General features: G+C 38.2%; 1 protein-coding gene across 1 annotated transcript in view; it reads left to right on the top strand.

Moving 5' to 3' along the window:
• Positions 1-25,724, top strand: part of SNTG2 (syntrophin gamma 2) — a 475,088-nt gene that overhangs the window by 378,454 nt on the left and 70,910 nt on the right. The window contains exon 12 of the mRNA XM_045008823.1: positions 11,305-11,421. Within this exon, the coding sequence (XP_044864758.1) occupies positions 11,305-11,421 (117 nt within the window). The remainder of the gene's footprint in view (positions 1-11,304; positions 11,422-25,724) is intronic.

Raw genomic sequence — 25,724 nt, 5'->3', positions numbered from 1 at the left:
GCACAGAGGAGATTCACAAGCCAAAATAAAGAAATAAACCTGATCGCGTCTATCTAAACATTCCCTGTCCCAATGATTCCTTCTAGGTATGGAAGATAATTATTCATACCTGGTTCGATTCCTGCTTATAGCATTGCTGCTCTTTGTCTTCGCTCTTTCCCGGAAAACCACAACACACAGACAAAGGGAAGTCCTCTCCCGCCATTTTAAGAAGTTCTAGCCCTTCCATTGGCTCTTTTGGTCAGGAGCCCACTCCTTTTCCTTTACCTGGGGAACTTTGTTAACCCTTTACAGGTAAAACAAGCAGAGAACAGCCACCAAGAGAGACTTTATAGCTAACTGGCTGGCTGGCTGGGAGTCCATAAAAGGGAGCTACCTCCCCGCCCCCTTCATTTATCACACTCATTATTGGATACATAAGGGAATTTTCACTAAACAGTAACAGGAGAAAATAAGCCTTCAAAGGAAAAGTTTGACTGCATTAAAATGCCACAATATTTGTCAGACTTATGTGTTGTACTTACTGGACCTGATTTGGAGCCACACTCTGAATGCTTTTTATTGTTCCTCTGGCATAAAGCAACCCTAAACTAATTTGATTCATTCTACATAGGCTCTCCCATGCATAGAGTGACTTTTGGGTTTCAGAGACGACACTATAGCTCAGGGGTCGGCAACCTTTCAGAAGTGGTGTGCCGAGTCTTCATTTATTCACTCTAATTTAAGGTTTTGTGTGCCAGTAATACATTTTCACATTTTTAGAAGGTCTCTTTCTATAAGTCTATAATATATAACTAAACTATTGTTGTATGTAAAGTAAATAAGGTTTTTAAAATGTTTAAGAAGCTTCATTTAAAATTAAATTAAAATGCAGAGCTCCCAGACCAGTGGCCAGGACCCAGGCATTGTGAGTGCTACTGAAAATCAGCTTGCGTGCCGCCTTCGGCACGCATGCCATAGGTTGCCTACCCCTGCTATAGCTAATCCTATGCTATTAGTGTACAGAGTGTGGCTGGGACTCCCTTGCATCCTGGTAATGACCAATGGTCATGAGGCTGGTGGCAGCAAGTACAAATTGTTTCTCAAATGTGCATGAAACAGAGCAAAACCAGGATAAGAAAATGACTCCTCTGTGCAAACCTCCCTCCACTATATTTGACTACTCCATAGCTGCTGCCGAAGATCTGGCCTTGTATATGCTAATATTATTGATATACTGATACATGATTTTAGTATTACAGAAACATATTATGACTTTTGGAGAGTGAACAAGTTCTGTGTATTATATTTTTATAAATATCGTGTGCACTTAGTTTACCTGTGTGATATTATCCTGTCCGAATGCCTAGACTTAACTCAAAAAGAGGCTGTAAGCGGGAAATAGACAGGAAACTAAACAATGGGAAAGAGAAGGTGCTGTCATAGGGAATACCAAGAGTTCTTGGGGAAATCATTAAGTGGGAAATAATCACTGGTCTGTCACCCACTAGGGTGGCAAAGTTTACTCTTCCCAGGCTGATTTTAGGATTGAAAGGTATACTAAACCTTGAAGATGCTCGCCTAGGCAGGAAAGGGATGGAGGGGGAGGAGAAGATGAAGGTAACTGGGCTGAATAGAGGTTATCATAGCTTCCAAGGAAAGATGAAATTGTTGGTAAGGGGAAATGTGCATGCAGGTCTCTTTTGTTTTATACTTGTGCTCTGCATGCTCTGCAACAGTGGATGAAAGAATAAATAATGCTTTGTTTTGACGAAGCTATTTTCAAATCACTTTAATTGGCTCGTTGGTCTGACTTATGGAGAAAAGGGGCTTACAGAGGCCAAACTCATTTGAGTTTGTTAAGTTAGCATGGGGGGTAGGGAGAGGTGCATCCCAGAGATTCGTTTTAAGAGTGGTAGGGCTGCATGAAGGCAGCCAAACCTGTCACTAGAAGGGTGCACTCGAGGGCGACTAAAAGGAGTCTAAAAGCACAGGTTACCTGGTAACCAAAACACATGTAATCATGCATGGGTAGTTAACCAATATTACACTGGACTATAAAAATTAAAAGCAGCACATATAAATGTTATTTAGTATCTATGCATTTAACCAAGCAAATTTTCAACTGTATAATGAACCTGTAGTTGCAAAACATGATCTTGACCATTATCATGTCCAAGGATAAGAAATGCCATGCACGATGTAATTAATAGAACAATTTACAAATGTAAAAGTATTAAAAATAGTGGTCATGAAAATGATGTGCTTTGGTGAACTTGTCAAAAAGATTAATAAAATAGATTATTACCTTAATGAGTATTAATTGATCACTAACAAAGGTCCATCAAGTCAGCTATCAACCATCCTTACTTAAACTATGGCCAATGCCTGATGCTCTGTGTAAAGCGGTTCCCTCCCGACACACAGCAAGAGAATTGTACATGTAAATCAGTGGCAAACCATCCCTCTCACTGCCTGGTGATGAGCAGATTATGTGCTGCAGTCTGATGATATATTGCCTTAACATTATCTTGGGTCCTGATTGTACCTGCTACTTACATGGGTGGAAAGCTCCTCCATATCGTCTGTGCGGCCCAAGTAACAGCCAGCCACACCTATTTGCCTGTGCTGAGGGAATTACAACACTGCTCCATCCGGGCACCCCCTTTGGTAATCCATCCCATTCATCATTTCATGCATCACAGTTGCAGGGCGAGCTGTGCTTTTAGTTCCTTTCGAATGTACACCTCTAACAGGTCTGGCTGTTTTCACCAGCCATCAGATGGTCCTACCACTCTTACACGGGAGCTCTGGGCTGCAGGCTGATGGCGGGGCCTGCCCATGACTGGGAGTAGCACAGCGGAAGGAGAGATCTGCACCCCCTGAAGCAGTGAGTGCACTCTCTCTGCATTCCAACGATTTAAGAGGAATTGTTTTTTCTCAGAGTAATTTTTCCCCTATCTCCCACAATAGCAGGGCAGATATGACCCAACCCCAAATGTGGCTTTGATAATGATAATATTGAGCCCTTAGTTTCCATAGATACATATGTGGTTAGTAATCATTGGCTACTACAATTCAGCCACAGGGTTTGGTTAAGTTATTGTGACTGTGTATGCGGTGTGAAGTAGCATTACCCTTTGTGATCTTCTACTTAATTTAATCAAATATTCCCTTATTTCATATTATGAATTCTAAAAAGAAAGGCCTGATCAACTCCTTCATAATTTTGAACTTTTCAACTGAAGTCATCTTTTCAAACAAAATGTCCCCCTAGTCATTGCAATATCTTGCCAAACTTCTAACCATCTTCTCTAGACTTCTTCAATCTCTCTTACAATTTTTAAGATAAAGTGACCAAATATAAACAGTAGAGGGCTACCATTGTCTAGGATCTAGAAGTATGTTCTGTATTTGGCTTTCCACCTGGTCTCTGCCTTCAGCTTCTCTTCCACAGGTACAATCACTGGGGGAAATAGGCAGCACATATTCCCCTCACAACTTGTCCCTCCACCTCCTTACGAATGCTCCTTTCAATTCTGCCTACCTATGAGTGGGGATTAAAGCAAAAGGCTTCTGCCCCTTCCCACTGTGTGATGCTTTCCTGGACCAAACCATTCCTTCCCACCACACACACACACTCCTTGTTGGTGTAACCCTGGGTCCCTGCAGCAACTGCGGGGGGAGGAGGAAACAGAGATCTTGCAGTGCTGCTTTATGCTGTTCTGCAGCAAATTCCTCTCCTTCACATTGAGGTGAACTACTGAAAGTTTAGGAGTGGCAAGAAGAGAAAGACAAGAGTGGAAGAATCTGCAGACAGAGATATTGAGAGTGCTTGTCTGAGAAGCAGGGAAAGGGAGGGAGAGTTTGGAGAGAGGAAAAAGAGTGCCTGGGTGAGTGAGTGTGTGTAGTAGAAAGGAGAGAAGGATAAGTTGTGTGTAAGAGAGAGTGAAGAAAAGTGATAGGGAGAGAATGAACAAGTTTTGCGGAGGGGACTGGATAAATTCATGGTGGCTAAGTCCATAAATGGCTATTAGCCAGGATGGGTAAGAATGGTGTCCCTAGCCTCTGTTTGTCAGAGGATGGAGATGGATGGCAGGAGAGAGATCACTTGATCATTGCCTGTTAGGTTCACTCCCTCAGGGGCACCTGGCATTGGCCACTGTCGGTAGACAGATACTGGGCTAGATGGACCTTATGTTCTTATGTTCTTAAAAGAGAAGAAGAAAATGAGATCATAGGTGTACAAAGGGCAGTGCTTAATTTGTAATAAAAGAGATGCCGGGGCTCACTTCAGCAAGCCCTGGCACAAATTAAGCACTGGTGGGCGACTGGAGAGTGACATCTGCAGGCTGGGCACCCAGCTCAGTGCCACCAGCAGCAGGGCAGGTCATGGCCTGGTACGGAGAGTGGTGGCTGCTGGCTCAGAGCCCAGAGGTGCTGTGGCTATGAACTGCCAAGCCCAGAGGTGCCAGGGCTCAGCCCAGTACAAAGTGAGCACTGACAAGGGGTGGGGCAAAGGGAGAAAGTGAGAAGTAGGAGAAGGCTGTATGAATTGAAGAGGAGTGGTTACGTGTGGATGTGCAGGGTTGCATTAATGCATAGACACATTAGGAATATGCCCCATCTCCGGGAGTCATGTGATGTCACAGTCTAAGCTTTCATTTAAAAAAATAATTATTTCTTTTACTTATGATTGGTAACAGGAAATAAAAAGGACTAGGATAAAATGAGCTTTGGGAGTGAAGACAGGCATTTGCTTGGGGCCAGACCTTGCTGGCAGTTCTGCCTCATTCTTGATTTTTTAATTTTCACCTTCCTGATCACCTCCCCCAAGTGTTTATTATTATTATTATTATTATTTTTAAAAAATTCTGGTTGCACTTATCTTTTACTTCTATTTGGCTTCTACATTTCATCATAGTCTCCCTCTTGCCTACTCCCTTTGTTAAATTTGCCTTGCTCTGTGATGATTTTTATATTTTAAATAACTTGACCAATATTGTGCACAAAGCACTCACCTTTCCTTCTTCAGAAATAAAAAATCCTGGAAACTCCCATTCAATAAAGATGTAGTGGAAGGGGGAGAAGGATATTTGCACATTGACTGTGCTCTTGACTTTTTAGAGCATGATCCTACAAAGATTTATTGGCAGCCATAAGGTTGCAAACAAGATTTCCAAAGGATGCATTTTTAGGTATTTATATTCCTGCCTAGCCTTAGTAGTTTTTATTCCTGTTTGCTCAAAATTATATATATCTTCCTCTTTTTAAAATAAATTTCAAGTTGTCTATGGATACTAACGATTTAAAAAAAAAATGTCCTCTTTATCCAGGCTTGTGATGGTTTTCTTCATTGTTTAAATATCTTCATTGTAAAGGTTCATAGAATTGAGTTACAAGAGTCACTCGTGAAACTCCGAAAACAAACTATTTATGGTATTCATAAATTGCTTGTCCAATCCATGTGTCAATAGGCAGTTAGACCAGTGTATCTTGAGGTAGTTAAAATAACCCATTATATAATTATTATTCCAGAAGATTTTACAATATCAATTTTTATAATATGTCAAGTGTTTTAGAAATCTATCTAGCTTTGATTGCCATTTATTTATTTTCTTGAGATATGCACCATAATAGAGATGCAAAAGCGGCTACTAGTTTTTTTCCCATAATATCTCTTTTTAATGTATGGAACAGTTTATTTCTTGCTCCTTATTCATCACTTCATTAAGAAAAAATGGATCCATTATTAAAATGTATTGATTTAGGCAGTCAATGAATGAATACGGTATATTTTATAAATGCCCAGAAATTCTAAATTCTGTTTACTCTCACCTAACAAAGTCACTGAAGTCAAGTGTCTGATGGTATTTTGCTGACAGCCCCCAATTCAGAAACTTTAAAGTCACGGAGTGTTCTAATTTATATAAGGCTGTAATTCACCACCCAGGTCTACCAGGTAAATTTTTGTATTCTTTTATACCAAATGGCATAAGCCAACAATGCAATATTTTCACTTGTAGTTTACAGCACAAAAAATTACCTTTTTATTCCAGGAACTGTTGACAAAGGAAGTTAAATAATTGCTGCTCTTTTTTGTTTTGTTTTGTTTAAACTGAAAATTGAAAGTCACTTCATCATTTTCTGGCATGTATAGGGAACTATCATCGAGTACAGGAGACAAAACATTTCTTTTTCTTCATTTTCAACTACATTTTAAGGGTACAGTCGCTATTTACTTTTGTAGTATTCTTCTATTTGGCTTTCCGCTTGGTGGTTTTTCTGCAGTATCCGTTTTGTACATATATTGTTATACATATAAAACTTAGATGTCATAACTAATTATTTTTTATCATTTTGAGCTGTTAATTTTATGGGCCATTTCTATCAAGCAAACTGGGCACTATGGAATATTTTCTGCAATCCAGTGTATTTGAAATGTAATTGAGGTATTGCTGTGTGTTTGATTTTCTATAGACTTTGATAGAGTAGAGTCATTAGTCCACCTTGTGATAATCCATCTGTTTGCTTCCATTATAAATTAAATGGATGATATTAGAGTTCAGAAATAATTCAGCTAATAAAAGGACCAGATTTTCAAATGGCCTCAGCCTGCCCTCTATGGCCCATTCCAGCAAAAAATTCAGCATATGCATAACTTTAAGTAAGTGAGTAGTCCCACTGATGTGAAGGTTCAGTTCAAATTCTGAGTGCATATTTGAGTAATTTTAATTGAATTCAAATGAGTTTCCCCCTGCTTTTTGAGATAAAATGTAACAAAATGGCTTTTAGTTGTGTGCCAGCATTTTGATTGAAAAATCAGTTGTAGATGCAAAATTGTAAGAACATATTACAGAATTTAGTTATCTACTGATTGGCACTGACAAATCAGGCACAGTGATTAGATGTCTAAATTCTTTTATTGTGTCTACAGCATTATAAATACAGCATTATTCTCTGATTCTGCAAAGACTCATGCAAGCAGAATTTTGCCATTTAAATACTATAAATAAATTGTTTATTAAAAGGAAGAAGAAAACCAGTTTGAGTTAAATAAAAAGTGACCTGAATATGTACTGGAAATTTGAATTGAACCAGATCTTTTTTTTTTTGAGTATCAAAGTCCAGTTAACTACTATTTCAGTATTTTTTTCTTTTCTTAGTACCTATGCACTTCTCTGTGCTGCATATGGAGTTGAAATCAGAGTGACCATCTTACCAGGAGACTTCAACCCAAAGTTTGCAGATACTTGAGAGTTTGGGTATGTCATGAGTTAGGATATAGATATTCAGGGCTGTCTGCAAAGGGCCTATACTTTAAGAATTTAGGTGTATTCTTATCACTTAGCTAGTTATAGAGGTATAAAAGAAAGAATCAAAATCACTGTCTGCCTTTGGCTAAGCAGCAGAGGCAGCCATAAGGTGGGAAGTGAATGGTTGCATCCTCACATTCCAAACTAGTCACATTGAAATAAGGCAATCTGGGGCTGTTAGAAAGGTGATCTGATCTATCACCTCCAGGTAAAGGGAAGAGCATAGAAGATGTAAAAGGAAACTTAGGGTACATCCATACTACCTGACCGGGTCGGCGGGTAGCGATCGACTTCTCGGAGTGCGATATATCGCATCTCATCTAGACGCGATATATCGAACTCCGAACGCACTCCCGTCGACTCCGGAACTCCACCACCGCAAACGGCGGTGGTGGAGTTGACGGGGGAGCCGCGGGCTTCGATCCCGCGCCGTGAGGACGGGTAAGTACTTCGAACTAAGGTACTTCGAGTTCAGCTACGCTATTCGCGTAGCTGAACTTGCGTACCTTAGTTTGAACTCCCCCCCAGTGTAGACCAGGCCTTAGTTTGATAGCATCCTGTCTGGCAAGAACTCACTTACCAATAGCTGGGATGTGAAATCCTCATTTCTGTATTGTTCTATCACTAGTCTCCACCTCCCTATTGTTTGTCTGTATAATCTCTGTCTGGTTCTGTGATTCTTTCTGTCTGCTGTATAATTAATTTTCTAGGGTGTAAACCAATTAAGATGGTGGGATATTGGTTAAATAATTGTTACAATGTGTTACGATTGGTTAGTTAAATTTCAGTAAAATGATTGGTTAAGGTATAGCTAAGCAGAACTCAAGTTTTACTGCATAGTCTGCAGTCAAGCAGGAAGTAAGTGGGGGAATGGCAACAGGGAATGGGGGTGGGGGAATTGGAATCATGTTTCGCTAAGGGGGGGAATGGGAACAGGGACACAGGCAAGGCTCTGTGCTGTCAGAGCTGGGAAGGAGGACACTGAGGAAGGAAACTGGAATCATGCTTGCTGGAAGTTCACCCCAATAAACATTGAATTGTTTGCACCTTCGGACTCCGGGTATTGTTGCTCTTTGTTCATGCTGGAAGGACCAAGGAAGTGAGAGGGTGAAGGAATAAGCCCCCTAACATCATGGAGAAGGATGTATTCAAACCAAATATTTTGATACTAACCATCACAGTATCATGGAATAATAATACAGGCACCGGTTCAGCAAAAACACTTAAGCATGTGCCTAAATCGTTCCCTCTTCAACAAAGCACAGTGCATGTTAAGCCTGTACTTAAAATTAAAATATATATTTAAGTGTTTTGCTAAATAGGAATGGGATTTCTTAAGTGCTAGACTGGAGCCATAATACTTTGCACTTCTATAACATCTTGCATTCAAGAATCTCAGAACAATTTACAGATACTAAAAATGCAGTCCTCACAACTCTGTGTAATCCATTTTACAGAGAGGAAACTGTGACACATGTCATATCTTCACTGCAAAAAAAGGTGTGTTCTTATACTGGGATAGGCAAATTGAGATAACTATCTTGGTATAAAATCCTCCTGGAGATAAGGCACCGGTAGGTTTTAACCTCAGTGCAGCTTGTCAAGGCCAACACTATACCCCCACCTGGGATTTATCTTGCCTAACTACATTGAAGTATAAACTACTGTCTTGTCTCTACTGGAATTTTACATCAAGATAACTTGAAGACATAGCCGTAAAGAGGGTAAGTGTCTATCCAAGTTCACTCATGAACTATGTGGAGGACCAGGAATAGAACATCAGTCTTCTGATTTCCCTGTCTGAACCTTAAACAAAAACAACCTCTTTTCCTTGATCTGCTGTTTTACTATATTTAAAGATATAGGAGATGTAGCTATAATTTTGTTGGCTCTGCCATATTTGATTTGACGTATGACCTGAGCATGTTACATTGTCTGACTGTGTCCCATTTTCCCTAGCAATTATTATGAAGCTTTGAGATCCTTAGATTTGGAAGGGGGTCATTAGAATTGCAAATTATTATCATGCGCAGCACTCTGTATCTTTTGTAATCTTGTAATAGCATCTAATTTACTTTCCAACAATGACTGGGAACCCAGCGTGGGTTAATGAGGTTTGCAAATTAGCAGATAAGCAAACAAATATGTTTGTAAAAAATATCAAGGATCTGGCATCACAAAATGTACTTTGCTCCTTTGTTTTGGCTATTGCCCTTTATTTATGATTATAATAACATGCAAGTATAAGCAATCTGTGTTATTGTTTGTAGAAGAGTCTGAGCAATACTGTGGTATATTTTGTTAAAGTAATGAAGTGTCTGAGCATTCAGTTATTAAAGCTGTGCTGATGAGTGGTGAAGCAATATTTTGGTGAGAATTATTGAGTTTACACAATAGCAAAGTGAGAATTGGAAGGTCTACTGTATTTACTGCACTCTTTCCTACAGCATTAACATTTTAATGAAGTTATAGTTCAGTAGAAGAATATAGAGAAGCAATAGCATTATGTTGGTATAAAACATTTTTTGAAGTAGGTTGACTGATAGCAGAGATAATTATGTATTAAATAACAGAGCTAGACAACAAAGTATGAATCATGCTAAGATAAAAATGTGACCATAGCAAAGTGTTTCTGTGTTCAATCTGTACTCTTACTGTACATTGTTTCAGTTCCATGCTCTGGTCACATTCAAAAGTTTATCTTAAGTATATAATACAAATGAGTCACTTCACTATCTTAAGTATATAATACAAATGAGTCACTTCTTCTCTTCGAATCTCACCTTACATCCCTTACTCAGGCTAAATTCCCACTGGTTTCAAGTAAGGTTTCGTGTTGTGTGAGGGCTAAGGGCAAGATTTCAGAAGTGCCAGGGAACTTGTGTTCCTCAGTTACTTAGGTACTTTGGAAATTCCATGCTGAGTACAAAAACTCAAGATTGACCATTTATAGTTTAAGATTTGCAGAGTACTATAATTAAGGCCAGATAAATATTTCAAGGCATATTAAAGGCCATATAGTCAGCATGATGTTGTGAAATTAAGCATACCAGCTACTGTACTAGCACTGTGTTAGAATGTGGTTCTTCATGGTGTATCTAGCTCAGAGATAATAAAATCTTACTTATGCCCAAATTTCAAGGTTACTTAGAATACGTAAAATTTCTTTTAAAATAATTGTAAAATCATTACAATTTATTTGTAATAACTTTAAAGGAAATAAAAAATGTGTGAGATGAGCAACAAAAACCCTTGGAATTTTACTCTACCAGCAAAGAAACACCAACAATTCCCATTTGAAGAAATACATGCAGGTGTAAACCTCTGGAAGCACAGAATGTGATGTAATTCTTTTAGTGATGGGCAAACTTCAATAACTAGTGAACTGCTTGGTTTCAGATAAGCCTATGGACTTATCCGCATGTCTTTTGTTTGGAAGCATATCTCATAGAATTACTAGTGCTGCCCGGTTTTCACTTGACACAAATACTGTGGGAACAGCCCTTTTGTAATATTTCAATATCACTATTTCAGGTCCTGGCCAAAACCAGAAACTGCAGCAGCACATAGAGTGTTAAATAAGTGACATTTTTGGAACCACCCTATATGGCTGGTTTGAAGCATGGACAGCTTTTTTTATCAGAATAAATTTTTCTATCTCTAATCTTTATGGGTCTTGTCCCATCCACTTTCCCTCATAGCTGAGGCAGACCCTCAACGCACCAGATATCAATGTGATACTACTGCACCAGGCAGACAGGATTCAGAGAGCCTGTGCAATATGGATCACACCTCTAGGGGGGCTCCCTACACACCGGCATGGAGTATAATTTAGGGAGCAGGTCTGAGGAAGGCAAAGAGGAGGATGGGACAACAGGTTTAAAATCTAAGGCCACTGCCCTCCATTAACTGAGTGGTGTTCTAGGGAGAGGGAGAACTTCTGTGTAAAGGGTGTATTATGCTGCTATTGAAGCTTGAGTTCTAATTTTTCAAAGGTTTTACTCTGCAGATTATTCATATGGGCTGGGTGAATGAAAGACTCGAGGGAACTGGTTCATCTCAACTCTACAAATACAAGTTCCTGGCACTGAAGGGTTCATCCTTCTACATTTTCAGCACTCCACCGGTAAGAAACCAATTTATTTTTTGTAAGGTTTTGATTACTGGTGCAATCCCTTTGGAAGCACTGATAATGAATTCTTTCCTATTAAATAAAGGTGTAGGCTGAAATTTTCAAATGAGCCTAAGGGAGTTAGGCACCCAAATCCTATTGACTTGCAGTGTGATTTTGGCATCTCTGAGGCGCTTTTGATAATCCCAGCCATAAAGTTCTGGGGAAACTGGATTGTTAATGGCACACAGAGCTTTTGTTTTCAAGGCACTGGTTCAAATTCCCCTCAGGTTGGTTGTGACCAAAATTTGCCAACTAACATTGGTTTCACATAACCTGTATGTGAAAGGAGCTGGTACTTACTCTAGTTCTAAGAAAGAAGTCCACGTCACAGTTAGAACTAACTGGTGTTGATCTTTGCCGAAAGGCAATGGGTTGAATGTTCATAGGGGATGAATTATCCCTACACCTCCTAGATATGGGACATTCCCCAAAGGTTACAGCATACTGGTGGGGTAATGTAGGATAAACTGTAGTGCTACTGTCAGAGTTGTACTTTTTCTGTAGATTAAATGGAGGACATCAATCTCCACAGTTAACTAATCCCGTATCTTTCAAGAGTGCTAAAATTTCACTGGAAGAAACTGAATAAAAATAAGCTAGAGAGTCCTAAAAATCTCAAAACAATCCATACCATATCACATCATAACCTTCCTATTCTTTTTCTTCCACTTATACAATAGAGTGCTGTTGCTCTCGGGGAAAAAAATTGTAAAGAACAAAAAAGAACATTGAAAAAACAATTGCAAATTAACTGCCTATTTATGCCTCCACTGAAGTAAATAGTATGACTTCCATTGCTTTCAGCTGAAATAGGAGAAAATCCAGGCACTTTAAATATAAACTATCTTACTGGAGTACAGTAAAGTGTGAGATAGGATGATTTATGAACCTTAGACAGTAGCAATCAATAACACAGTCCCTCTTGCACTATGCTACAGTGCTAAGCCAAATGGTCCTATTACGTTAGTACCATCATGGGTCAAAAATGGCCAAGTACCAATCTTTTGATTAATTTGGAGTTAACAAAAACTAGATGTGAAGGACTCAATTTAAAATTAAATCCTCAAATGCAAGTAAACCAAAAAACACCTCAGCTCAGAGACTAATATATAAATCAATTAACCTATTGTATCTGTCTCTAGTTAAAAGACAATAAAGCACAAAGAAAAAATTAAGCCAATAAATAATATAACAAAAAATGACAGTCTTTTATTAATCTTAATTATGGCTTTCAGACCTATTGTAGAAGGGGTGTATTTGATATAGTTAAAACTATTCATCTCAGTGATACAAATCGAAGATAAACTAGTTAATTTATCAAAATCCAGCTCTCTCCTGATATCAGACAGTGAGAATAAATGTATTGTAGCATTTTCCCCGCTTTATCTTGATATATCTACTTCACTGCCATGTTTCTGGAGATAGTCTGTAGTGGTATTGCTCCTTGTGAAAAAGTAAACAAGATAACTAACGTGGCACCTTGTTCATGCCCATTGATCAGATACTGTAGTAATGACTATGATATAAATGACTAAATAAGTAAATTCTAAAGCTCAATGAACAGTTTTTTGTGTTTTTTATTCATTTCACAAATGCCATGTTACATGAAACTGTGGCTCTACCACCCACCTAGGGCTGTTCTCAGACTATCTTTATTTCTTTAGTCTAAATAGCCATTTTTTAAATCTTTTTATTGTTGTATAAGTAGTAATAATAATTAATAATTAATAACAAAGTAATAAGCAATTGGAAATTGGCAGGATCCAACAAACCCGAACACTGGAGGGGTTCACAATTTTAACCTGGATTCAAATTCAAATTTCCCAGCTGGCCTCTATATGTATAATGGCCACAAAAATGTGGAACTCTGTGGCACTCCAATTATGGATTCCCCCCTTTGAACCTTTGGCTCAACTCTAATGACATTTTTTTTAAAAACCTCTCTAATAAGTTATTAACTATTATTCCTATTGTTTATGGTCTATATAAAGTGAAATCCTGAGTGTAACATTAAAATAACTCCAACAACAATTAATTGTTGTACCACAAACAAATGTGTTACTGTGATTGGTTTGCTCGAATTTTACAAGGCTAGTTATTATGTTCTATTTTAATCATGTTGCCGTTATGCTGTACAGCATCATGAGAACATCAGCAGATAAAGCACTTTATAATTAAAATTATGTTACAGTGTGTATTTTGCTTTAAATATATAAATTAGATGAGCTGTCAGATAAAATGGCTATCTTCAGTCTTGATGATCCTGTTCACAGCTTTATTGCCCATTTATATCAAGCATGTCCACTACAGTTTTTACTCTTGTTCTAGTCCTTTGTGTAAATGGACAGTAAATCATACTTGGTTTTAAACATAGCTGACATCTTTTCATGACAATAACCCATATACATGCTAGTCATGGGCAGAACTCAGAAGAAATACTTCATAAAGTTTCAGGTCTAGTGATGTTTAGCAATTGAAAGGCGACTCACTGTGGAGCTATGCTCTGCCAAAATAGTTTCTGTGAATGACAGATCATCATCTTAAAATAGATTGACATATACTTGCTTACTTGCTTTGTTTATTATTAGGGCTGTCAAGTGTTTAAAAAATTAATTGTGATTAATCTAATTAAAAAAATTAATTATGTTTAATCACGCTGTAAATAATAGAATACCATTTATTTAAATATTTTGGATGTTTTCTAGATTTTGAAATATATTGATTTCAATTACAACACAGAATACAAAGTGTACAGTGCTCACTTTATATTTATTTTTATTACAAATATTTGCACTGTAAAAAACAAAAGAAATAGTATTTTTCAATTCACCTAATACAAGTACTGTAGTACAATCTCTTTATCATGAAAGCTGAACTTAACAAATGTAGATTTATGTACAAAAAAAACTGCATTCTAAAATAAAACAATGTAAAACTTTAGAGCTTACAAGTCCAATCAGTCCTAATTCTTGTTCAGTCAATCACTGAGAAAAACAAGTTTGTTTACATTTGCAGAAGATAACGCTGCCTGCTTCTTGTTCGCGTCACCTGAAAGTGAGAACAGGTGTTTGCCTGGCACTGTTGTAGCTAGTGTCGCAAGATATTTACATGCCAGATGCGCTAAAGATTCATATGTCCCTTGATGCTACCATTCCAGAGGACATGCATCCATGCTGATGACGGGTTCTGCTCGATAATGATCCAAAGCAGTGCAGATGGGCGCATGTTTGTTTTCATCATCTGAGTCAGACGCCACCAGCAGAGGGTTGATTTTCTTTTTTGGTGGTTTGAGTTCTTTAGTTTCCGCATCAGAGTGTTGCTCTTTTAAGACTTCTGAAAGCATGCTCCACACCTCATCCCTTTCAGAATTTGGAAGGCACTTGAAATTCATAAATCTTGAGCTGAGTTCTGTAGCTATCTTTAGACATTTCACATTGGTACCTTCTTTGCGTTTTGTCAAATTTGCAGTGAACGTGTTCTGAAAATGAACAACATGTGCTAGGTCATCATCCGAGACTGCTATAACATGAAATATATGGCAGAATGTGGGTAAAACAGAGTAGGAGACATACAATTCTCCCTCAAGGAGTTCAGTCACAAATTTAATTAATGCATTATAGCACATCTGGCATATAAATATCTTGCAATGCCAAGTAAAACAGTGCCATGAGAAAGCCTGTTCTCACTTTCAGGTGATTTTGTAATTATGAAGTGGGCAGAATTATCTTCAGTAAATATAAACAAACTTGTTTCTCTTAGCAGTTTGCTGAACAAGAAGTAGGACTGAGTGGACTTGTAGGCTCAAAAGTTTTACAATGTTTTGTTTTTGAGTCCAATTATGTAATCAAAAAACTACATTTGTAAGTGGCACTTTCATGATAGAGATTTCACTACAGTACTTGTATAAGGTGAATTGAAAAAATACTATTTTTCTTTTTTGCAAATACTTGTAATAAAAAATAAATATAAAGTGAGCACTGTACAATTTGTATTCTGTGTTGAAATATAATCATATACTCTGTGTTGAAATCAATATATTTGAAAATGTGGGAAAATATCCAAAAATATTTAATATATTTCAATTGGTATTCTATTGTTTAACAGTGCGATTAATCATGATTAATTTTTTTGAGTTAATCGCATGAGTTAATTGTGATTAATCGACAGCCCTATATATTATTAATCTGGGAGTGCTACAGTGTGACCATGGTAATGTCAACATGTGTGTCATCAGATATTGTCCCTACATTGTCAACATAATAGTTTGCAAAAAATGGATAAGTTTAGACATAAAACTCAATATCTAAAATAAGCAGACTTGCTTACAACAATATCACCAGAGAACAAATTATATGCAATAGACTATGAACTACGTTCAGACCTTGGGGATTCTAATTCCTAGAGTATAAACAAAGGTTGAGTGATTATCATAGATTTTCCAACATGCATCTTCCATCCTTGTTCCGTAATACTGCAAGTAGTAGTATTGGATTTCTCTTATACTGGAAAAAAATCTCATCAGCTTGCACTTGTTTGACCCTCAGAGCCACATTTTCCAAAAGTATCTTGCATTTGTTTATGCATACTTTCCCCTTGTGTGTTTCAAGCACCATCACCTGTTGCTGCTGGGTTCTTTCTCTTGCGGAGGCATATGATAGAATTTACCAGTACAAAGCTGAACACTTGTCCACAGACAAGACAAAATCAGTCACCTACATGTGTTTATTAAAGAGCATACTTAACCATTTGTAAACACAAAGTTGCCTGGGCACAAATGGAGGCTGGATTGAAACCCTTTGAATTTTATTATTAAAATCAAAATGTTTTAGTCTAGGTACCCTGCCATAACTAGGAAATTTACCATAATAATTTAATGCCCTGAAAAGGCATTAGATAGGGGAAAATTAGTTTAAAATCTGATTAATGCAGTGGTTGTACTAAAAAGTCAACATTTGCCAGAAGATAACACAAATTGGCTTACAATAGAGATGAATTTAGTTTTCAGTGAGCTCTCCAATAGATTTTGTTCCTGTTACTAAAATGTCTGTATGATTTGCTATGCCAATCAGGTCATTTGAAGGGGTATTTTATTGGGGCTCAGGACAAAATCTGACAGTTTACAGATAACAGGTTTTATTCTGCCTTACAAAAAGTAGTTAAAAATATGTTACTGAGGAGGTCTCTCAAGAGTGGGAGGGGAACCCTCACGGCATTGGAAAGTATAAGGCTTGGAAATTTCTCAGTAATCATGGTTGGCTCAAGAGAATAATTAAGGGCTAAAAAAATATGCTTTTTTATTGTAGCTGATTGAGTCTTAGTTCTTGCTATTTAGACCTTATAATATGTAAATAAAACACCAGAGAAATGTAATTACACAATATGATCTATGTGCTATTATTAGGCAGTTTTCACTTCTGTTTTTAATTCATTTTAATTTTGTTTACTTTCGAAAATTTTAAGAGCCCAGTTATAATTAAGGGATGCTGGAAAGGTTCCATTTTTATAAGGCAGTACCCCAGGTCCCAGCTATACAAGATCAAAGATTGCATGGTACATCCCAGTAATATAAAGTTAGGGGACAAAAGCAGAGGACCCCTCCTATTGTTAACATTATTTTGCAAGGAAAGCTTATTTTAATAATAACATGAATTCACCTCACTTACTCTTTATGATGCACTACTATCTTCCCAATCAATTTAAAACAAGATTTCTTTCAATTATGGCACTCGCCCCAGCCCCTCTTTATGCTTTGTAGAGATTTTAAAAAGAAAAGCAAAACAGTGACTATTCAGGGTATGGGGACACTAGCACAATTCTTTCTCTCTAGCATTCAGTTTGGCCCTACGGTGAAGTATAGGCATCTCAGAACATGTGCATGAGCAGCAATAGACAAAAGCGGGCCAAAATCAGGCTGAATTCCAGATTTGCTATGCTACAGAGTGATTCATTAATTTCTGAGGCATTAAGACAGCCAAGCTGAGAGAGATTTTAGCATATCTGTATTGAAAAGACTGTAAAGGTGTAGAGTGAGTGTGGGGTATAAGGTAATATAACAAAAGTGGTGATCCACAGGAGAAGCACCACAAGTTGTTACAGAAGGCAGCGTTTATTTCTAGAGCAAGCCAGGTCTCACCTTTAAAAAGAAACTTTAATATAAAATCATAGTCTTGCATACCCAATATCACACCTACTCTGTCTTCTCTAATTGCTTGAGGGTATTTTCGTTATTGGAAGTTAGCCTTGGGGCCAGGCATTTCAGTCCCTTCACATCAGTAGTGTCTGATCTGCTTGTCATCTTTTCTGGCATGAGTTTTGCCACATAATATTATTGATTAATAGTAGCTGCCAATGTTACTTCTCATTAAAATATTTAATAACTTTCCTCTCACTTACACAGTTTAATCCAATAGGCAATTTATTAATGATGGATTGTTTTGAAAAGTGTAATGATACAATAGAATATTTGAAAGAAGATAAATGGAGTGGTTTTGTATTGAAAATGGAGTCTAGTGGAGCAAAAAATTATCTGAATAATATTTAACTCTCTAGCAATTTTGTATTAATCTTTACATTTATCAGATAGTAACATTACCTTTAAGCTTTTGTGTTAGTTTCACCATCAAGGTTCCCTTTTTGCATAGTACAATCTGATATACAAGGTAGTAAACTGCAGCAAGTCCAACCCATCTGTAACCTACTGAAACCATTTACTGTAACTGAGAAGTTTAAGAGCACTGAGCAAACAAAACAGGAAGTTTAAACATACTTAATGTAAACAAACATATTCTGTTAGTCTATGTTGAAAGAAAATTATAGATTTAAAAGGCAAAAATATGTATTACTTTAATCTGAATGCTAAAAATGCAATTGAAAAATAAACATCTTGTTCATCATCTACAAATATTGCAACAATTGTGACCTTGTTAATCTTCCAGATTTCATACCCATGCAACATATAGGATGAAATCCTGGCCCAATTGAAGTCAGTGACAAAATACTTTAATGCAACCTGGATTTCACCCTCTATATTTAATGATAACCAGGAGCTCACCTGTGTAAAGAGTGTTGCTAAGGTCGAGGAATATCAAGTTGCCAGTATTATAACAGAAATAAAGTAATTTTCAGCTTTTTAGTTTGTCTTTCATTCAATGGTGTAGATTCAGGAAAGGGCTGACATTTCAGCTCAACAAGGGCCTTTATCATAGATAACATTGGGAATTTATAGTTGTGCTGTAATGTGCTCATCCTAAAAGCTTACACGAAAGAAGCTGTTCATTGATTTCTAGTTTACAAAAGTGTCTAAAATGTCATCAGTGGAGGGAATCTTGTATTCAAAAACAGTTAAGTCAGAGTAAAGTAACCAGCACATAAATTTACAATTATTAACATTGTGAGCCAAATTCTCCCCTCTCATTTCCACCGATGCAAGTCAATTGAAAACAAAATGTATTGAAGTCTGTGGGTTTCCACTGTTCTAACACATGGGAGAACTTGGCTTATATTATATAAACCCACATGAAAAAATCTCCCAAACCCTTTCCACTGTGATTTTCAGCTCTTTGTATGTTGGCATTGAAATTGACAAAATTGTTGAATTTATAGAAGTTGTGTTGGAGACCTATTAAGTTGTTGGCAGGTTGGGTGTTCAGGTGCTAGAGAGCTAATACTTGGAGGCTGGTTTCAAATTTGGTGTGAATTAACTTGTAATTCCCTTGCTTTTTATTGTTTGCATTGTGAGGAAATTCTCTTGAGCAACCTTAACATAGGGTTTTATATCATTATTTCCTACTTTTTTAATGTAGCAGGATAAAAAAGACATGTAAATATGGGGGCTGAAAGCTTAGGGCTGGATAGAGGGGCTAGCTGGGCAGTAGTGCTGCAGAGAAGCCAAATAATCATATCTTCTCTATCTAAAACTTTGCATTCCCAGTACAAACAGCTATAACCAACACCTCAACTTCCTCTGTGTGCTACTCAAAACTTTTCATGAAAAGCTATGCAAGCTTGGCAGACTAAAAAAGACTTCAGCACTGGGGGAAGAAGCTAGAGCATCAGTTACATTTCTCTGTCATGAGTATAAGGTTTTAAACTAAGCAAGTATGACTGTTTCCCCATTTCCCCAGTTTCTCCAGCCACTCTCTCCCAGGACCTTCAGCCAATTTCCACCACCTACTTTAAGTCTTGGCCAGGCACCTTCTGTCTCCCATCTACTGTCCCATTATCACTACCTGTGATGGGACAGGTTCCCACCCCAGTCAAGAAGGTGGTGGCGGCGGCGGGAGGGGAGGAGTTCAAGAGTTCCTCTGGGCACAAACAGCCCCACCCCAGTGAATGTGTGAGGCCTGTTGCACTTGGAAAGAGGCAGCTCCTGAAAACGGAGGATCCAAATCCCACAGGGTTGTCACTTGGAGGGAAACAGAGCTGGAGAATACAGTTCTCAATCCCACAGAGCAGGGGCTGCTTACCTAGAAAGCTGATAAAGTCTCTGCCATCTGGATCTTCTGGATCGGTAGCGGGATCTTTGCTTTGCTTTTCTTTAGCGCCCAGAACTCTCAGCCCGGGGCTTTCAGCTGTAGAGGGGATTAGGAACCCTGCTCCCCTTTACAACGCCTCTTTACCCTTTGCCTTGTGAAGAACACTGGGGTGAGCATGGACTGTCTTGCAGGCTGCAGGATTATTCTGTTTTTCTTTTCCTTTCTTTTGGAGTGTGCTCACACCCGTGGGGAGAGCTGCCTGCCTAAAATTTGTGGGGTAGGTGTCGCTGTAGTACTCCAAACCTGTGCTACAGCGACACCTACAGCCAGAGTGTGATGTCTGGGATGAGAGGTGCCCAACCTCACCCCAAAGGTAGAGGATACAATCTATGTTGCTGCCCCCAGAAAACTTTTTTTTTTGTAAACGACACGTCTAAACTGTCATACTTGCAAAATACAGACATAAAATATGTTTATAGTTTACAAGCTGAAATTAGATGGAGCTGTATAGAAGGGGCAGCAATGGTGAGAGTTGGGGAGGCATTAGATTGTGGGTAGTTGCATAAAAAGGGGCTTTCTAAAGGAAAGGCCAAGACAGGATTACACTCCTGAACATCTTAAGAGTTTCACAGGAAGGTCATTCTTCTCCTGCAAACATTAGCACTTTTACAGGAGAGCAGACTGTCTTCTGACGACTTCCCAAGATCTAGGAGAGAAACTCTGGGAACACTTCCTTCCTTATAACTCATCTGGTGAAGCCTGAGCTAAATCACATACCTATCAGAGCTGTAGGGCCATCCTGTTGACAAAGAATGCCTCCCTTGTCAGTTCTGCCTTAGGTGGCTTGTCCTGCCAAAATACCTTGTTCAACTCATCCTTCATCAAAAGTTACTAACACAAAATAAGTTAGATGATGTTATATTCAGAGTAAAAATTTACAACAAATGTACAGTACTCTACTCAGAGTAAGCACTGTGAATTTGGATAGTAAATGCTGTTCTATTTATTTATTTATTTATTTTGAGAGCAAGAAAAAGAGAGAGCATATAGTTTCATCCCTGTTTCAAGTGCAATTCTTAACGCAATCTTAATTTTGGAGATACATGGCATCTCCATAATTCCGTAATACCTTTTCAATATGATTAAGACAGTAGCACTGAAGTGATTTCTGTAAGACTGTGACTGCCTAACTGATCTATTTTATTCATATTTCCTTTAATTGAAAAATAAGTGCAACATTATTTTTGAAGTAATAGAAACAATTAAACACCAACAGACTGTAATTTATCTGTGTTCCTCCTTGCAAAGAGATTAAAGGGAAGAAAAAATTATGCATAATTTAATGAGTGCAGGCACAATGATTTGAATATGAAAAGCATTATTTAATGCTAAGTATTACTAATTGTAATTATATACAAGAACCAAAGTAATATCCTGAGATTGAAGTCAGACTCTATTTTAGGGCACAGGCTTTACCATGAGTGCCTTAACAGACAACTAAATCCTGTGTCTGAATTATAAAGTTAGTTATTAATTTTACTCCATCTCCCTACTAGTGCAAGACTGTTCCTTATTGTTCATTTTTTTAGTATCTGGTTAGTTTTAAATGTCCCAAGGAGGGCTGTCAATTAATCGCAGTTAACTCCTGTGATTCACTCAAAAAAATTAATCACAATCAAAAAAATTAATCTCAATTAATCACAGCTTTAATCGCACTGTTAAACAATAGAATACCAATTGAAATTTATGAAATATTTTGATGTTTTTCTACATTTTCAAATATTTTGATTTCAATTACAACAAAGTGCACAGTTCTCACTTTATATTATTATTTTTATTACAAATATTTGCACTGCAAATATAACAGACAAAAGAAATTGTATCTCTTTATTGTGAAAGTGCAACTTACAAATGTAGACTTTTTTGTTACATAACTGCACTCAAAACCAAAACAATGTAAAACTTTAGCGCCTACAAGCCCTCTCAGTCCTATTTCTTGTTCAGCCAATCGCTAAGAAAAACAAGTTTGTTTACATTTACAGAGGATAATGCTGCCTGCTTCTTATTTACAATGTCACCTGAAAGTGAGAACAGGCGTTTGAATGACATTTTTGTAGCTGGCATTACAAGGTATTTACTTGCCAGATATGCTAAACATTCGTATGCCCTTCATGCTTTGGCCATTGTTGCAGAGGACATGCATCCATGCTGATGACGCTCATTAAGAAAATAATGTGTTAATGAAATTTGTGACTGAACTCCTTGGGGGAGAATTGTATGTCTCCGGCTCTGTTTTACCTGCATTGTGTCACATATTTCATGTGATAGCATTCTCGGATGGTGACCCAGCACATATTGTTCATTTTAAGAACACTTTCTCTGCAGATTTAATAAAACGCAAATCAGGTACCAATGTGAGATTTCTAAAGATAGCTACAGCACTTGACCCAAGGGTTAAGAATCTGAAGTGCCTTCCAAAATCTGAGACGGACGAGATGTGGAACATGCTTTTAGAAGTCTTAAAAGAGCAACACTCTGATGTGGAAACTAAAGAATCCGAACCACAACAAAAGAAAATCAACCTTCAGTTGGTGGCATCTGACTCAGATAATTAAAATGAGCGTGCATTGGTCCACACTGCTTTGGATTTTTATCTAGCAGAATCCATCATCAGCATGGACACATGCTTCAGGAATGATGGTTGAAGTATGAAGGGACATATGAATCTTTAGTGCATCTGGCATATAAATATCTTGCAAAGCCGACTACAACAGTGCCACTTTCAGGGATACTGTAAACAAGAAGCGGTCAGCATTATCTCCTGCAAATGTAAGCACACTTGTTTTTCTGAGCAATTGGCTGGACAAGAAGTAGAACTGAGTGGACTTGTAGGCACTAAAGTTTTACATTGTTTTGTTTTTTAGTACAGTTATTTTTGTACATAATTCTACATTTGTTAGTTCAACTTTCATGATAAAGAGATTGCACTACAGTACTTGTATTAGGTTAACTGAAAAGTACGATTTGTTTTTTACAGTACAAATATTTGTAATAAAAATAAATATAAAGTGAGCACTGTACACTTTGTATTCTGTGTTGAAATTGAAATCAATATATTTGAAAATGTAGAAAACATCAAAACTATTTGAATGGTATTCTGTTATTCTTTAACAGTGTAATTAAAACTGTGATCAATCACAATTAATTTTTTTAATCGCTTCACAGCCCTAATCCCAAGTCTTGGGGCTTTTACCACCTCTTTACCACAGGTTAGAACAGCTCACTGCAGGAATATTACTTGATGTAAAGCTATTTTTCCCTTTTAATTTAATCCCATTACATGTGGTTGAAATGCTAAATAATTCTACCTCTCCTTTCAGCAAAATCCTACACCCACTGAAGTCAACAGGATATTATGCCATTGACTTCAGTGGGGTTAGGATTTCATCCTGTGTGTCTGTATCCTCCATACAATTCCTGATTTCTACAGTACTTCCACTTAGTTATCACATAAGCAAAGCTTCTGTATAACATATTACAACCAGTTATTCTTTCCTTCTAAATCTGTCCCACAAACTCCCTAATATTTTTTTTTCTGAATACACTCCAAATTGTCTATATTTTTTTGGCAATGCAGGTTTCCAGAACCTGAGCCAAAGGTCACTGAGGTTAATCATAGAATCATAGACTATCAGGGTTGAAAGGGACCTTAGGAGGTCATGTAGTCCAACCCCCTGCTCAAAGCAGGACCAATTCCCAACTAAATCATCCCAGCCATAATGACTCTTTCCATGTACTTCAGTGGGGTTTGGATTAGGTTTAGACTATAATACACTATTGTATAATACACTATTGTCGTCCCCTTAATGTTGTGCACATAACTTTTGTTCTGTGACATGATGTTTCTTCGTAACTGTTTAATCTTAAGAACCAAAGCAAAAGACATGGGCAAATGCAACTGCCATTCAGCAGCAGCTAAGTAGAAGTCTGGGGCAATCAGTGGAACTCCACTAAACCCATAAATAGATTCTCCTACTTATTTTTTTCCTCTGACCACTAACAAGAACTAAGGATTCTCCTAGCTCTAATTTTTCAGTAGAAGATTCTTTTCCTTTCCATGTCTTGGTATGAAATAATGAGTCAACCATTGGTTTATGGTGTAGAGAGCTGTTCTGGGAGAAGCATGAAAGTCATCTAATGAAGGCAATTATTTTAGGCCAGATCCCATAGTCTTTAATTGCTCCTTATTCAAGCCTCAATCAGAGACAATGGGACTTCCCTATAGATGAGGACTAATCAAGGAGCTGCAGTGTTTGGCTCACTGAAAATATGTTCTGACTATGTAATATTACCTCCCACAATCAGATTCAACAGTAAATTCTAGTCACCTCTGTTCCTGTGTTATTGCTGGCTTCTAACAGTAGTAAAGGGAAAGCTTAAAGTTAATATTTGGTGCATGTGAAAGAAGAGACTTAAAATTTGTTTTATAAAGTGTGATTCTAAAACAACATACATATTTTAAAGGGGCTCAGAGACAGATGAAATATCAAAAATTGCTTTTAATTAATTTTGTTAAAAACTAATTACATTAGGTTTCAAATTGACAAATAAACACCTCTACCCCAATATAACATGACCCGTTATAAGGCGGGTTCACATACAAGGCGGTAAAGCTCTGACACACTGCTCTGAGCAGCGTGTTAAGGGTGTCGGGCCTGGCCGAGGGGTTCGATAAGGGGCAGAGGGTCTTGGGGCGGTCAGGGGCTCCCCCCCGGGTCTGGGGGGCAGGAGCTGTGGGAGGGCACTTTTGGGGGCCCCGCAGTCCCAGAGTGTCCCGGGGGGGGGCCGGGCTGTGCTTCCCCAGCTGTGGCGCTCCACTTCCCACTGGGCAGGTGAGTGCAGGACCTTTCCCCAGCCACCCCCTAGAGACACGGCTTGGGCCGGGGCAAGGAAAGCAGAGCGGGCCGGGGCTGCATCGCTCCACTTCCCACCACAGGTGAGTGCGCGGGGGCATCCTTTCCCCAACCTCCGCACACTCACCAACAGCAGGAAGCGGAGCACTGTGGCTGGGAGCTGGCGGACTGGAGTGGGATGGGGCCGGACTGGTCCGCTTCCTGCCACTGATGGTGAGTGATTGTCGGGGGCAGAGGGTGGATAGGGGTCGGAGCAGTCGGGGCAGGGGGGTTGGGTGGGATCCTGGGGGTGATTAGGGACGGGGGTCTCTGGAGGGGCGGTCAGGGAACAAGGAACAAGCCAGGGGCAAAGCAAGTTTGATATAACGCAGTCTCACCTATAATGCGGTGAGATTTTTTGTCTCCCGAGGACTGCGTTATGTTGGGGTAGAGGTTTAATTTTCCTTGAGCTTTATTGCTCCTGAAGAACTGCTGCTAAAACAGCTACAGAATGATTATGTAAGCAGTGTTTTTTTCATACAGTGTATGGAAGTTATTTTTTATTAATATTTAAATTGTGAAAAGTGTCAAATGGAGAACCCTAGAAGATGAGTCCCTCTACCTATTGAACAGATCCAGCATGGACAGGGGCAATACTAGATTCCCTTCCAATGTTCCTTAAACTCAAACCAGAAATCGTCCCATGAGGGATAAGAATGTAACTCAGTTCTCAGATCCTGTTTTGAGATAGTCAACAGTGATGCTTGTTAGTTCCAATTAAGGTGGACATCTGACAATAATGTCAATTATGCCAAGAGCTGGGCCTTAAAAAATCATCACATTGGGCTAATCACATGATTTTTTTAAATTTGCTTTGTGTTTAAGAACC

This window comes from Mauremys mutica, chromosome 3 (assembly GCF_020497125.1).
Source record: "Mauremys mutica isolate MM-2020 ecotype Southern chromosome 3, ASM2049712v1, whole genome shotgun sequence".
In the NCBI taxonomy this organism is placed as follows: domain Eukaryota; kingdom Metazoa; phylum Chordata; order Testudines; family Geoemydidae; genus Mauremys; species Mauremys mutica.
The sequence above is the reverse complement of the archived record's forward strand: the minus strand, read 5'-3'. Positions and strand labels throughout refer to the sequence as shown.